This window comes from Bos grunniens, chromosome 4 (assembly GCF_055505025.1).
Source record: "Bos grunniens cultivar Pamir isolate PY7600 chromosome 4, Bosgru_T2T1.0, whole genome shotgun sequence".
NCBI classification, from domain to species: domain Eukaryota; kingdom Metazoa; phylum Chordata; class Mammalia; order Artiodactyla; family Bovidae; genus Bos; species Bos grunniens.
Window position 1 is genome coordinate 8,114,255 of NC_141168.1, and position 14,154 is coordinate 8,128,408.

The 14,154-nt window shown below is 41.0% G+C and overlaps 1 protein-coding gene across 47 annotated transcripts in view; it reads left to right on the forward strand.

Annotated features, from left to right (window-relative positions):
• Window positions 1–14,154, forward strand: part of EZH2 (enhancer of zeste 2 polycomb repressive complex 2 subunit) — a 57,149-nt gene that overhangs the window by 17,081 nt on the left and 25,914 nt on the right. For 37 of the 47 annotated variants that reach the window (XM_086395105.1, XM_086395111.1, XM_086395107.1 and 34 more), the window contains 2 exons: window positions 6,877–7,000; window positions 7,559–7,687. In XM_086395105.1, the coding sequence (XP_086251231.1) occupies window positions 6,884–7,000; window positions 7,559–7,687 (246 nt within the window). In that variant the 5' untranslated portion in view covers window positions 6,877–6,883. Of the gene's footprint in view, window positions 1–6,876; window positions 7,001–7,558; window positions 7,707–10,241; window positions 10,351–10,442; window positions 10,554–14,154 lie in introns of those variants that run through there. The other 10 variants (XM_086395142.1, XM_086395143.1, XM_086395121.1 and 7 more) reach the window with 5 other exon arrangements.

A 14,154-nucleotide genomic window follows, 5' to 3' on the forward strand; every position in this document is an offset into this window, starting at 1 on the left:
TGTTTCCATCCCAATAGACTAAGTTCTGTAAGGTCATAGATTTTTGTCTGTTATTTATTTCTGAGCCTTCCGTTCCTACAAGGGTACCTAGAATGTGCTAGATGTTCAGTAAATATTGAATGACTCGGTGAGTGTGTATTAGCACTTTTCTATTAAAACCCCAAACTCAGATGCTCTTTTCTGTGATCGGTGTTTACTGCTGTCTCCCAGCTGGGTCAGAACACAACTAGTTGTACACAACACCTGAATTGTATAGAACTGTTTGATTTCTTTGGTCAGTATGTGTATAATCAGTGGAACAATTACTTTCCTTGGTTCAGAGTCTGTATTTTTATTAATATAACCTATAATATAGCCTATAGCCTGTATTATCTTTTTAAGTAGACACCATCTTATAAGCTCATATGGAGATTCCCCCCACCCTTATATTACTCAAGTGATGTCTGAGTTTTTAAATAGTAGAATTAGATGTGGGAATTTCCCCCTCAAATTCCATCTGTGTATATTTTTTGTTTTTTCCTATTTAACATTTTACATAGCATTTTAATTTGTAATATATTTCTGTTTTGTTTATCACTTTAAGAAGTAGGTGCCTGCTTTTAAAATGAAAGCCTTTAGGTTGTTGTGTAACTTAATTTTCTTCTTTAAAAAAGAAACTTTATTTTGGAATAATTTTAGATTTCTGTAATCATGGTATATTTGTCAAAAATTAAGAAACCGTTATTACATTACTGTTAACTAACCTGGAGACTCTCTCTGGATATCCCCAGGTTTCCTACTTAGTTCTTACTCTGCTACAGGACACCAGGTTGCATTCGGCTGTCTCCTTAGTCTCTTCCGATCAGTGACAGTTTCTCAGTCTTTCTCTGTTATCATAACCTTACTTGTCGGTCCTGTGTTTGGTGGAAATATCCTTCAGTTTGGGTTGATACATTTTTAAGCAACAACTGAAGTGACAGGTTGTGAGGTTTGAGGGGAAGATACGAGTTGTATGTGGCAGGTGTCATGGGGTGCAAGCAGAGAGTGAGCTAATAACCCTGACGGGGGTGTTGCTGGTTTCTGCATTGGACCCCGCCCACTGCGATTTTGGAATTGCGTGTAAGGAAGACTTGCCCCTCCGCCCCCATTTACTTATTTATGCTTTCACTTCCTTCTCTCAGACTCATGGATACTTGTTAGTTTGGTTGTAATACTGTTGTGATTTTGTTTGCTGCTAAAACCCCTGCAGCTCTGGCCCCTGGGAGTCCTTCAGTCTGGTTCCTGCCTTTCCTCCTCAGAGCATTCCCTTCCTTTCTGCTGCAGGCTTTCCTCCTGGTTTCCTGGTCCCAGCCCCCCAACGGCCATCTCCTCGGAGCCCAACTTCTTGTGCCGGCGAATGGGATTCAGGGGAAGAAGACGTGGGGTCCTGTGGCTGGGCTCTGCGGCCTGGGAAAGGCCTGGCCCGCCGGCTCACCCGGGGATGCTCTGCTTCTTTCTGAGTTTCCGCGGCCGTCCCTGATTCTGGTCCGTCTCCGCCTCTTCCTTGTTTGGCCCTGGCTCCCCAGGAGAAAACTGAGCTAGAGGACAGTGCTTCTGCCCAGTTCTTTTCGTCCTCAGCCTCCTTCTGTCCGGTCGAAACACAGATTTCCACAGTTTCCTAGGTGGGCTCCTTTAGCCTACCTGTTTCCGTGGGCTTATCTCCTGAGGTTTCAATTCTCTTGGATTCGCTGTGTGGTCTGCATTCCTTCCTGAGATCCCTGGAATCCTGTTCTGTTCTTATTTACTTGCCTACAGCCTCCCATGTGAGAAAGTGACTTTTCACACCCATCTGTCATCTTGACTTTTTCTCTGGGTGTCCTGTCCTCCTCTCCCTCACCTGCGGGTGATGGTGGCGGGACCTCCCTGGTGCCGCGCCTGCTCTGATGGGCACTGGGCGGTGCCTGACCTGAGCGGGCTTCTCAGGACAGCTCTGTGACCTGGACGCTCCTCAGGGTGTGAGGACAGGGAGGCACCAAGAGATGTGGGAACCTGGCCAGGTTCTCACACATCTCATTCTGGGAGAACTGGGTCCAGCCCAGGGAGACTGGCTTTGCAGGCTGTGCGCGCACCTCTGATTAAGTTGTGGGTGGAATGTGGAGAGTATGCTGCCCACGTCGGTGCCCTGCGCCCATAACCAGCGCTGTTACTCACCGGGGCACCCTTCTGCGCAGCTGGGGTGGGGGTGACATGTAGTGGTGTCTGCTTGTTTTCATGAACCCACCGAATTGGGGCCCAGGCAGCAGCCCCACGCGCGTGCCTCCCTGTACGCCTTGATCCCAGTCTCCTTCTCGTAGGGGTGTTTTCTGTGAAGCTCCTCAGGCGTAAGACCTACTTTCCTTTGGTAAATTTTTATGTCTTACCAAAAGTTAACATCTATAAGTCTCTCTAGTTCTCCTAATCCTAACCTACAAAATCTTATTTACCATTAATTTACTTTTGAGTTTATTGAAACAGTGGTTTTTAACGTAAAAAGATAAATAAAATTGGTAAGTGAGATTTTGAGCTGCCCTCAAAAGTGTTTTAAACATAAAAGCACTATTGAAGATTGGTGATTTTTCCAACTTGGCAGTTTTCTTTAGGGGAGGACTTTGAGAGCATTGCAGTCGTAGTACTTAAATGTTGTTGAGTTTGGATTTCACCTTCCTCAGTCGGGTCTTCAGTTAGGAGTCAACGTTAAGGCAATTAGTTGAGAAGGATAAGTAGTACACGTAATTTATAATTTTCTTTAGACAAGTAGAAGCACAGCTCAGGTGAGTGGATGGCAAATGACTTGATGCGGCAAATCCTTTAGGAATGAGAAATAAAGAAGGGCATCACGGGCACTGAAAATGCCTAGGGAACCTGTTTTCTTTCTTTTTTTTTAATTCCTCAGTCATCCTCAGCTGAGTAAGGAGGAGCAGGAATGTCACCTTAGGTAATAAAGGCCCCTCACAAGTGGCCGAGGGCTGGACCTGATAGACAGGAATGAGAGTCCTGGGCTGTGTGGCCCAGTCACGGCAGGTGGAGGTGTGTGTGGTGTCTAAACCGGAGGCAGGGGCGGAGTAGGTCTGCTCCTGGGGCTGCTGCTTATGGACCCTGAGGACATGGGGCCGGAACCTGTCTTCTGTTCATTCATCACAGTCCTAAGAATATACCTCAGGTCCCTTCTGTGTCTCCTGTGGCAGAAAGCCTAATCCAAAACAATTGAGGTTTGGTTGATTCATAAAATAGACTCTGAACTATGTGTAATCTTACTTTAATCTATATATTTGTAGTCCTGACAGGCTGTACGACATTGTATTAAGGTGTGGATGGTCCCTTGCCATACCCTGGTTTGTCTTTTGAATTAAAGCATATAACTGTTGTTTCGGTTTCATTGTATATAGGTGGACTTGAGCTATATCTGCTTTGAATAAGAGAAGCTATTTTATTTTCTGGGATAAAAATGATATTTCGTGTCATTTCATCTGTGAGACTAAACAGATCTTTTGAGTGAGACATTTAAAAACTGAATTTCTCACACATCCCCATCCATTTAGGAGCAAGTCATTTTAATGAAAGTTCCTTTCTGCCGATCCACGAGTACTCCAAGCGCTATCTTAGTTCTCACTGGGCTGAGATGTGGTGGGAAGGAGTCAGAAGGACTCATTTGTCTGCTTTCAGGGCGGGAAGGGGCTGGGGGAGCTCGAATTTGAAGGCTTGAAGGCTTCTGCCTGCTGGGCCTAGAGGTGGGTGGGCCTGCGGGGTTGGGTGTCTGCAGCCAGCTAGCTGTGGGGGGCGCTGGTACCCGGTTTGTTGTTTGGATGAGGTCTCTCAGGCAGGAGCAGCTTCCTTAAGGGAATCCTGGAGGCTCCGGGTTTTATGCTCAGGGTCTGTTCATTTGTTGTAGGGCAGGTGGACCCCAGGGCCCTGACCGCCCCTGAGACTGGCCTCCCCCCAGGGTTCTCATGATGGGGTGTCTCCCCCTCCCTTCCTGTGCTCAGCACGGCAGTCCGCCTTCCTTTCATTCCTAGTGGCACAGCGGCTCGTGATCAGCACATGTTAGTAGACCTGCGTTTTGGTTTTATTGTTTGTTTGTTTTATCAAATCTGTTTGTCGGGCACCCAGCCAGGCCCTGGGGTTTTACAAAGGAGAAAAACTGTTCTTGAGATTGAGGAACCTCCAGTGGGAGTGAAGTGGGGTGATGAACATGAAAATGTGATTTTAATGTGTTGTCAGTGCTGAGGGAGGGAGCTTGTTTTATGTAAAACATCCTTCTAATGGTACCTTAAGTTTTGTTAGTTTTTTCATGGATCTGCCTGTTTATCCCTATACTTTTGTTATCCTAATTCAGAGGTCATGAACCTTATATTTGGATAATTTCCCCTAAATGAATCATGATTTTCTTTTCCTGTCTATTGTGCATATTTACCAGATCATTCTATGGCTTAGAAGCCTTCATTTTCATTATTTGGGAGATCTTTGTGAAATTTATAAACGTGGAAACATATCCACACATGCTCTCTTACGAGAGGTTGGTTCCAGATCAGCTTTGAAGTTTCCTGTTGTCGATTGTGAGACTTGGTAGTTTAGTTACAGCTTTGGTTCGGTCCCAACAGACTTTTCTAGAGGTGTTCTTACTAATGGTAGAAACATCTGGAAGATATTCCAGGGTTGAAAACATGAAGTGCTAACTATCGATACCTTTGCACCACGACAGAAAAAATGCACTTTAAAAACCATAGTGATAGCCGTGTTGGACATCAGAGAGGACAAGAGCCATGCTCCCGGAGCAGATTCATCGTACTCGGCACCACCACCGCCTCCGGGGACTAAGAATTTGTGGAGGCGGCAGTGGTGATGAGTTTATGAGCTAATGAAGCGGTGATAATCCCTTTTTACCTGATATTTCCCCCTTTTGGGTAGGCCTCTGAAGTGCTAAATATCTGAAAATAATTTGCATAGAATCACCTGAGCCCATCCGTTACCTAACGACAGATATGAAAGCAAAAAATTGCCACAGAGTCACCTTTTAAATAGAGCTCGAGTTTCTCCCAGACTCGGGCGCCCTTTGGCCCGGCCTCACCTTCTTCCTGACTTCTTCTGGGGTTCTCCATTTCTGCCAAGCTGGGGTCGGCTGTGGCCATTAGTCTCCTCAGCTCCCAGGACTGTTCCACTCAGCACCCCAGGCAAGGGCGCACTTTGAACCTTTTCCAGGACTCAGACTATCTCTGATCTCATTCAGCCGTCTTTATCTGCAGTTCTGAAGTCTCTCCATTCTTCTCATTCCCTCAGTTCTTGTAGTTGGGCTCTTCACGGGTTTGGGGTGCGCTTTGTCTGCAGCGTCTGCTGGCACCCTGCCGCTGCGGGCTCCTGCTCTGAGCGCCTGCTCTCTGTGCCTCTTGAAATCGCCTCAGCTGTTAAGGTTGAGCTGTCACTTTTCTGCCCTCCTTCTGTCCCTCCTTACTTGACTCCCCTACCCTCAACCCCAGTACTTTTGCGTGTTTATCTCATATTGTAAAGTCTGTTCTTTCAGGCCTTCTTAGGTAGGCTATAAGCTCCACACGGCAGGTTCTGTGTTCCATTCATCTTTGTATGTTCATCGCCCAATTCTTACTAGTCATTTATCACTTGCTCTCTTTGCTCCTCTTTCAGCTTGAATCATCATCCACCATTGGCTTTGTCTTTCGTGGCTTGGCGGTGGAGTATTCCTACAGAAAGTTCCCCTGACCTCTGGGCTCCTTTCTTTCTCTGATTCCTCTCCTTAGGCATTTTTCTCTGTGCCTGAGGGCTGTATGTAAACGGGTACCTGAAACCCTGCTCGGTTACTCCGGCCAGAAAGCCGCCTTCTGCAGATGGAAATCCTTTCCTTGCTCTCCTCCCCGGTGTGCTTGTACAGGCTGCATCTCCCACCTGGCCACACTTCCGCTGTCCAGTCTCAGCTGGCCTCACCTTTGCGTTTTGGTCTCCTGCAGCCCCTTCTGTCACTGCTGCCACCAGCTGGCCCCTCCAGAGTGGACATCTTCCCTCCCCTTGACTGAAAACCCTCCATGACTTTCCACTGTGTTTAGAGAAAGTAAAGCCCAGATCCACAGCGCGGCCCCTTTGCACCATCCGACAGAGGACTATCCTTCTGATATTTTCAAGATACAAGTGCAAATTTAGCACTTGAGAAAATGTTCTAGAAGAGGACACTTGTTAGACTCTGTAGTGTGAATTGGACACCTGGTAGACCGCAGGCTGAGCCCATGTTTCACATAACTGGCTTCCAGGGCCTCTGGGTCCCTGCTTTCTCTGGGAGGTCCCGTGGAAGGAAAGGTGGCCACAGGTAAAAACACAGACTTGCATCACCGTGTTGAAGGTGAGAAGCATGGTTGAAAGTGCATGTAGAGGAAATACTTTAATTTGTACCTGTATCATGTATTGTTCTATATATTTTCTACCTTTAATGCTGTATGTAGATTTTACTTCTGTTTTGGATTTCTCTTTTCCAGTCATTTATTTGTGCCTACATCAGCTAATTTAATGATGAAAAACTTAGAACATGTGTCTACATTTTTATTTCACTCCACAAGTGTGCGTCTCATAGCTCCTTATTGTATATAATTAACTCCTGTAATGGGTCATGTTTTGGTAGAATGACTGCAGTTTAGGAGTGGAGTATCTTTGTAAATAAAAATGTCTTTGAAAAGTTATGTTAAATAAAAATTTATACCTGGAATGAAATGTTTTTGAGGACTTAACAACACAGAACAAATGAGCACCCTCCTCGCAAATAACCAAGAGTGTAATTATGTGTCATTTCTTTGGTTGGTGGTTAGTTTGCTGGGGGTTAAAACAAAAGTGATCATATTCAGGCTGGTCAGATCAGCGATTTTAATATGAAACCATTGCTTTTAGAATAATCATGGGCCAGACTGGGAAGAAGTCTGAGAAGGGACCAGTGTGTTGGCGGAAGCGCGTAAAGTCAGAGTACATGCGCCTGCGGCAGCTCAAGAGATTCAGGCGCGCTGACGAAGTCAAGGTACCCTCTGCCTCCTGGGAGCACGCGGTGTACAGCCCCTCAAGTTAAGTTTTAGTTTGAAGGGGAAAATGGCCTTATTTACTGTAAGAGAAATGGAAACTTGAAAGTTGAGGTCCTTGGTCTGTCTTAACTAACATAAAAATTGTACCATGCACATAGTGAAATGATAAGTTGTTAGTCTAATTCCACCTACTTGGCAGCCACCGTCTTTTCAATATAGCTTTGTGTACTGCTTGAGAAGACTCAGGATCCAAGCATAAAGGGGTGTTTCATGGTACTGCGTTCCTGTAGTCTTTGTAATTAAAGAAGATATGTACACAGTTAACAAAGGACAAAAATGATTTCTTATTCCCCTTCTACTGTCAGTAAAATAATAGATATTGTGTTTTTGTATTATTTGAATGTGGGAAGCCACATTTTAGTGTAAAATCATATGCTTTTGAAGGAATGTCCCTGGTACTTTTGAGAAATCATGCAATTTTAACTTTCATTAGAGATGTTACAAAATTTCTAACAATGAACAATTTCTTCTCTCCTCTCCTCCATTTTTTTTTAAAGAGTATGTTTAGTTCCAATCGTCAGAAAATTTTGGAAAGAACAGAAATCTTAAACCAAGAGTGGAAACAGCGAAGAATCCAGCCTGTGCATATCCTGACTTCTGTGAGCTCATTGCGCGGGACCAGGGAGGTTGGTGAACTCACGCGCTGTTCAGATTATCAGTGCATTTTGGTTTTTGCTGTTGCAGTGTTGGTTGGTTATTGAGAGAGAACCATTGACCTCGGATGTCCCTTGTTTTATTGCTGTTTCTCTTTAATGTGCAACTGCTAATGGCTTCTAGCTATTCCTATAACAGAGCTCTGGGGTTTAGAATTCTACTTTCACTGTTATTAGGTAGATTCCTAGACTTTTATAAGACTGTTCGTTAAAAAAGAACTTAAAATACTCTTAAATGTCCTCATCAGATCAAAAGTTAGAGCAGGGCTTCCTGACACATACTTTTTTTCTCCCCCTTCATATGAATTAGCCATGCTGGAAGAAGTGTTTCTTTTTCATGCATACTCATGGAGTTAACAAGCATTTTATTACACATTTTGTTTAAATTCTAAGGCTCACCGGGAATTTTAAAACTTGGGGTTGAGAGGTCAGAATTTCCTTTGTTAATAGCATTTTTTTGGATGAACGAAGTAGATCTTAATCCCTCCAAAAAATTACTGTTTTCCAAGGAAGGCAATAAATCTATGGTAGGTTTATAATGAAGTAACACATTAAATGTAGTAGTAGTAAGATGAAGAGAAAATGGCAGAAACTTACACAGAATGAACCAATCAATAGGATTTTGGTTAAGGTGTTTCAACTTAAGCACCAGTTTTATACAGGAAGACATGACATATCCTACGAAATGCTGCATGAATGGGCATGGAAGCAGAAAGAGGGAAGAAAGTGAGTTGAAATTTAAATTACACCACGAAGTAGATGATTGTTGACCTGCATGTCTAAACATGGGATGCGTCTAAACAATGGAATGAATTTGTTCTAAAGTGATGTTTTCAACGAGTATACATTTTTTATATGGTATTATAACAACTAAGCACTAATTTGCTGTCATATGAGGCCTATTGAGGTTGTGTGACGGGCTGGCTTCAAGGACTGGTCAGTGCTACAGATACGGTCCTAGAAGTGGTTTCAGTGATGATGTTCATGGTCTTGATGGTGAAAAATGGCTTGGGCTGATTCTTAGTTATTTATACATTTTGTCAAGTGATAACTCTTTAAGCTCTGATTTGCAGTTGTATTAAATGTATTATATGAAAAAAAGTATTAACACCTTCCAGTCACATGGAACAGGTCAGGACCTACACATTGAGGTAAATGACTTATTAATATGTACTTATTAATGTACATACATGAATAAAATGTACTAATTAATATTTCATCACTAAAGGTGAAAGGGATTCCTTTCTGTGCTGGTTAGAACATTCTCAAAAGGGATCAGGATGCAGCTTCTCACTGGTTCTTTTGCAAGTTTTGTGTGGTGATGTTCTGTAAGTTTTGAAGTGAAGGAAAAAGAAACCTGTGTTTTTTTTCCCCCAGAGAGAAAAATCTTAGAAATTTGGAGAAATAAAGTAGGAAACACATAGAACACGTTTTTACCACCCATTACAAATCTCAAAATGCTGCCGAAAGCCCAGCCTGCCTTTATAATAAAAGTCGCAGCAGTGGTGATTTCTGGCAGGGCGCTAGGTCTGTTGTGATATGATCATTGTGATGGCTGTGTTACCCCCTTTTCCATTCCCGGGTGAGGAAACGTAGCTTAGAGGGCTTAAAGTCAGTTTCCTTGCTCTAATGATCTGATGTGGGCCTGAAAGAGTACACTTTGCTCAGACACATTAAGAAATTATTGAAGTTCGTTATTTATGTACAACTGGAATTGCTCATGATAGAATTTTTGGTGTTAAATTTAAGAGTACAGTTTATTCAAATGAATAATTACTAATTGAATTTTGCTTTTAATTTTGTCAGTAGAGATAAAAGTCATTGAATGTAAAGATACCTAACTTTTTATTGAGCTTATGGGACAAATGGTAAGAAGAAATTAGTATTTTGATAAAAACAAGTGGTTTGTAAACTTAGTACTCCATGCAGGTTGAGAAGAAGCATTTTCACAAAATAGGAAGGAAAAGGAGGAAAGAAACCCCTAGCCTCAGGGTTCAGGGTTTGTTGCCTAGAGCTCTGACCTGGTCAAGCTTGTTTTTGAGCCTCTCTTGACAGCTGATTCTGATTCAAATGATTCATCTTTTATTCCTCCTAGCCTCCCACCCCCTTTAAAACCATCATCACTGACTTTTGGAAGCTGAAGATTTCTATAGTTTGTGATAAGCTTTTTGGTGTTATCATAGTAAATGATAGAATTTTAGGGCTGGAAAGGACTTTAGTGATTTCTGTCTGGTCTCCTTACTTCTCAGATAAGATTATATCCCTGTTTAGTTTTTCTTCAGTTTGAGCATTTCCAAAATCCATTTCTTTTTTATGCTTTGAAAGTTGGAGTCAACTAGGTCAGAAGCAGGAAGAATAGATAAGTAAGCCTATTTTGCAAAGAGTTTCTTTGCAGTAGGCTTGTAGGCTTGACAGAATTTGGGACTGCACTGTTGACCCAGACACCTGAAAAGTCTGTTTCTTTGAATGTTTGTTAAGTGCTGTTGTGACACTGCTTTAATTAAGTCCTTATCTTTATAAACTCATCCTTTATAAAAGGGCTGTCTTCAGTTTAAATCCTTGGAGCATGATGATGATTCACTGACAGTTTTCAGTCATTCACTCAAATACTTTATTCCCTTCTGTACTTGTAGAAGGTAGGTGATACGCTCGGTTTTAAAATGACCAATTTTATCTAGGTTATTTTAGTAAAGAAAATCTGACAAGTTTACTTTCTTATCTGATGAAGTGACTTGGGTTCAAGGAGTCCTGCAGTTGACCTGCAGCCACATCTTTAGTCTGCTGTTTGCTTCACGCGTACTTCCAGGAGACTCGCGGGACTTCGTTTTTGGTGTTGAAGGTACAAAACCTAAACTGTTGCCCATGGGATTTTAGTGCAGATATGTCTGTTTTTTCTTTTAGAAAATACTTCTGACTTCTTGAAGATAGTGACTATAATATATATACTTTACATTTATTTCCTTTGCTCTTCAGTTTATCTTTTTTTAAGGAGTGCTCAGCTTAAAAATGTTATTAAATGATACTTACAGGCCAAGGGATATACACCATATTGCCTTAACATGTGGCTGTTTATCAAAAACTTATTTCTTGGTAACATCATTACTTTGTTTTATCAATAAGTAAAGAACTTTATCTCTGCAAGCCTGTAGTCAGTGGCCATGCTCTGTAGTGTGTCTGTTTTTCCAGTTTTAATGAAGAAGCTGGTTGAGTTACTCTTGTAGTTCTTACTAATGTATTTCTTTTTGTACATTTTCTGTTTCTTGCTAAAAACCACAAGGCGCTTTTCCTCTTCATTGATTGTTCATAACAAGATTTTTTTTACTTGTACATATTGTGAATGAAAGGGAGGCTTTCTCGAATGATGTCTGTCTTCTGGGCATCTGGCATGATTGGTGTAGTAGTTTTAAAATATCCTGCCAATATGCATTTTTAGATTTCCAGGAGAATATAATGTTCTTGTAAGAATTCTGTGTCTTGTTTACTAATGAAAGGAGTGAGAAATGTGGGGCTTCTTCAGAATGTTTAACATACAAGCAGCATCAGAAGGCCCCCGGTTCTCACATTCATGGAATTGAAAGTCTTCTGGACTTGTCAGTACATACAGGTTTGCTCTTCCCAGTGATAGCTTAGAATTTTAAGTTCATCACCTATCATTTGATATTCACAAATGATTTTTTTTTGGTAGGGGGAAGCTTCTGTTTAATGCAGGACATGTGAATTCTTTCATGAGTTTGCAGTTTGGGCTTGTTTTTTATTGAAGGGGAAGAAAAAACTTGTTTACCTGTAAACACTTGACCTCATCATTTATTGACATGGTCATGTCCTTTTGTCAGTTAATTGTTAATAGAAATTACTGTATACAAAGAAAAATAACATGCTGGTGTACCCAGTATGTACTCTTTACTCCTCACTCCAGCACAGTAACGTGCTTTCTTTCCTTTGAGAATTTCAGGATTAGAGGGCCAGTGTGTCCTGCTCAGCATTTGAGCAAGTGTGGCAAGGAGCTGGGCCCTTTTTCTCATGTCTTAGAGGTGAGGGGTGCTCCCAAGTGAGTGTCTTGACACTCAGCTTGAGTATATCCATCCTTTCTTGGTTCCTCAAGGAACTGGTTTCTCATTGCTTTCTGCTGCTCTCTGTCTCTTTTAACCCTTTGTTGGTTGAATCTTGTATTAACTCTGCCAGTCCTTCCTGCCCATGTAACTTTTTCAAATCATGGCAGCCTTCGCTTTCTTTCTGGTTTTCTTTCAGTGGAAATAGATGGAACATTACTTCAGTAACCATAAGGAGGTGTTACTTTTTTTTTTGAAAGGAAGCTAATATAAGCATTTTATGCTTTTCCAAGAAGACCATTTAAAAAAAAGAAAGATCACTTATGTTGTTTGAGTTTCTATTTTATTATTGTATATTAAAGATATATCATACACTTACGTTTGAGTTCATATTTTAAACTTAAGATGATATATCTTAACTTTAAAAAGTGAACTTTTCAGAAATATCAAATGTTTACTTTGTAATCTTAAATAAACTAGCAGAAGTTGTGTTTAATTTGCTGTTTTTCTCTAAGAACACTGTGTATACAGTTTGTGTTTTAAAAAACTGTTAAATTGACCATTACAAAGATCAAAGTCTCTTCTCAAAATGCAAAACCAAATTTTGATAGCTATCTTAAAAACAAACAGAATGAACCAAAGCCCAAAGAAAGGCTTGTCTAGTCTACAGTGTTGAAAATTGTTTATTGCTCTGAAGAAATAACATTTTTTAGGCCTAGAACTTCTGTCACAGTTTAGCTTGATATTATGGATTGACTTAAATCCACTGCTTGGTTCTGTTTTATTTTCTCTTACTAGATTTCATAAAAGTATATAACTTGAGTACCTTTTTGGGAGGGTGGGTAGATTTCGTGAGCTACCTTGGCAACTAATAAGGTACTTTCACACCAGCTGATGCGAATATCTGTGTGTTGTGTTAGTTGCTCAGTTGTGTCTGACTCTTGGTGACCCCATGGACTGTAGCCTATCAGATTTCTGTCCATGGAATTCTCCAGGCAAGAATACTAGAATGGGTTGTCATTCCTTTCTCCAGGATATCTTGCTGACCCAGGGATCGAACCTGGGTCTCTTGCATTGCAAGCAGATTCTCTGCCATCTGAGCCACGGGGAAGCCCTTTATGAATATCTGTGGGTTAATGAAATTTTGTAAAAATCTTTTTCTTAATTAGAAGGTTATTATAAAATATTAACTGTAAAAATTCAAGTAACACAGAAATATATGAAACAGGAGACAAAGGACCCTGTAATTCAACCCTTGTGATTTTGGTTCTTTCAGATTTCTTTTTCTGTAACATGTTAGTAATAATAATGATGATGAATTTTATTAAAAAAAAAAATTATTCCCAGATAAAACATGTCTGCCACTTGGATTCAATGCAAGTGCTTGGTCCTGTGGCTTTGCCACAACTGATTGCCCTGTTAATAACTGATGAACACTTAGGTTTTTATTTTTTTCTTTTGCAGTTAGCATTTCTGTGAGTATTCTTCATACACATCTTTTGAGTAAGTTTGTAGGAAAAGTTTCTAGAAACAGCATACTAGGTCAAGAGGATATGCGTCTATAACATTTTAATAGATGTTAACAAATTGACTCCCAAAAGTTTTTTGTTTACACTTTTCACCAACTGATAATAGTGTCTATTTCTCTGTTCTCCCAAAATGTTAATCTTTGTCAGTGTGATAGGTAAAACGCTGTTGCAATTTGCTTGCCTTCCTTTTTTCAGCAAAACTGAAAAAATCTGTTGTTTGTTTGTGTTTCTTTTATGAGTTGGCTATTATAAGGGCTCAGATCCTTTAAAATTGGGTTGAACTTTTTCTTCTGATTTTTAAGGACTTTTTGCATATTATAAATACTAGGTTTTAACCATCTGTTCTGCAGATTTTTTTCTCCCCATTTTGATGTTACTTCTGATATATTTTGGTTGTACAGAAGTTTTAAATGTATATGTAGTTAAATTAGATTTTCTTCTTTTGATTTTTGTGTTTCTTTAAGGCTCACAAAGCCTTTCTCCACTTCAAGATTATAAATTACCCATCTTTCCTTCTAGTTCTGTTTTCATTTTTATGTTTTAACATCATTTACCCTATTAGGAATTTCCTGTCGTAGTGAGTGGGGAGATTTCGTTTTCGATTTTTTTCTATTTAGCTTTGTTGTCGTTTTAGCATCATTCACTAAATGATGAATCTGAGCAACTGGGGAGAGGCATGCCTCTGTTTTGCAAAGATCAGCATCAGCACCTGAGCCCAGAGCTCGCGCTTCTCTTGAGACCGAGGTCCTGGGACTGTCCTGTCTCCACTTCAGCCCCTTCTGCCCTGTGGCCTTCAGCCCCATGTCCACTCGTGGGAGCCAGGCTTCACAGTGGCTGTGCTGATGGAAACCACGGCTTTATT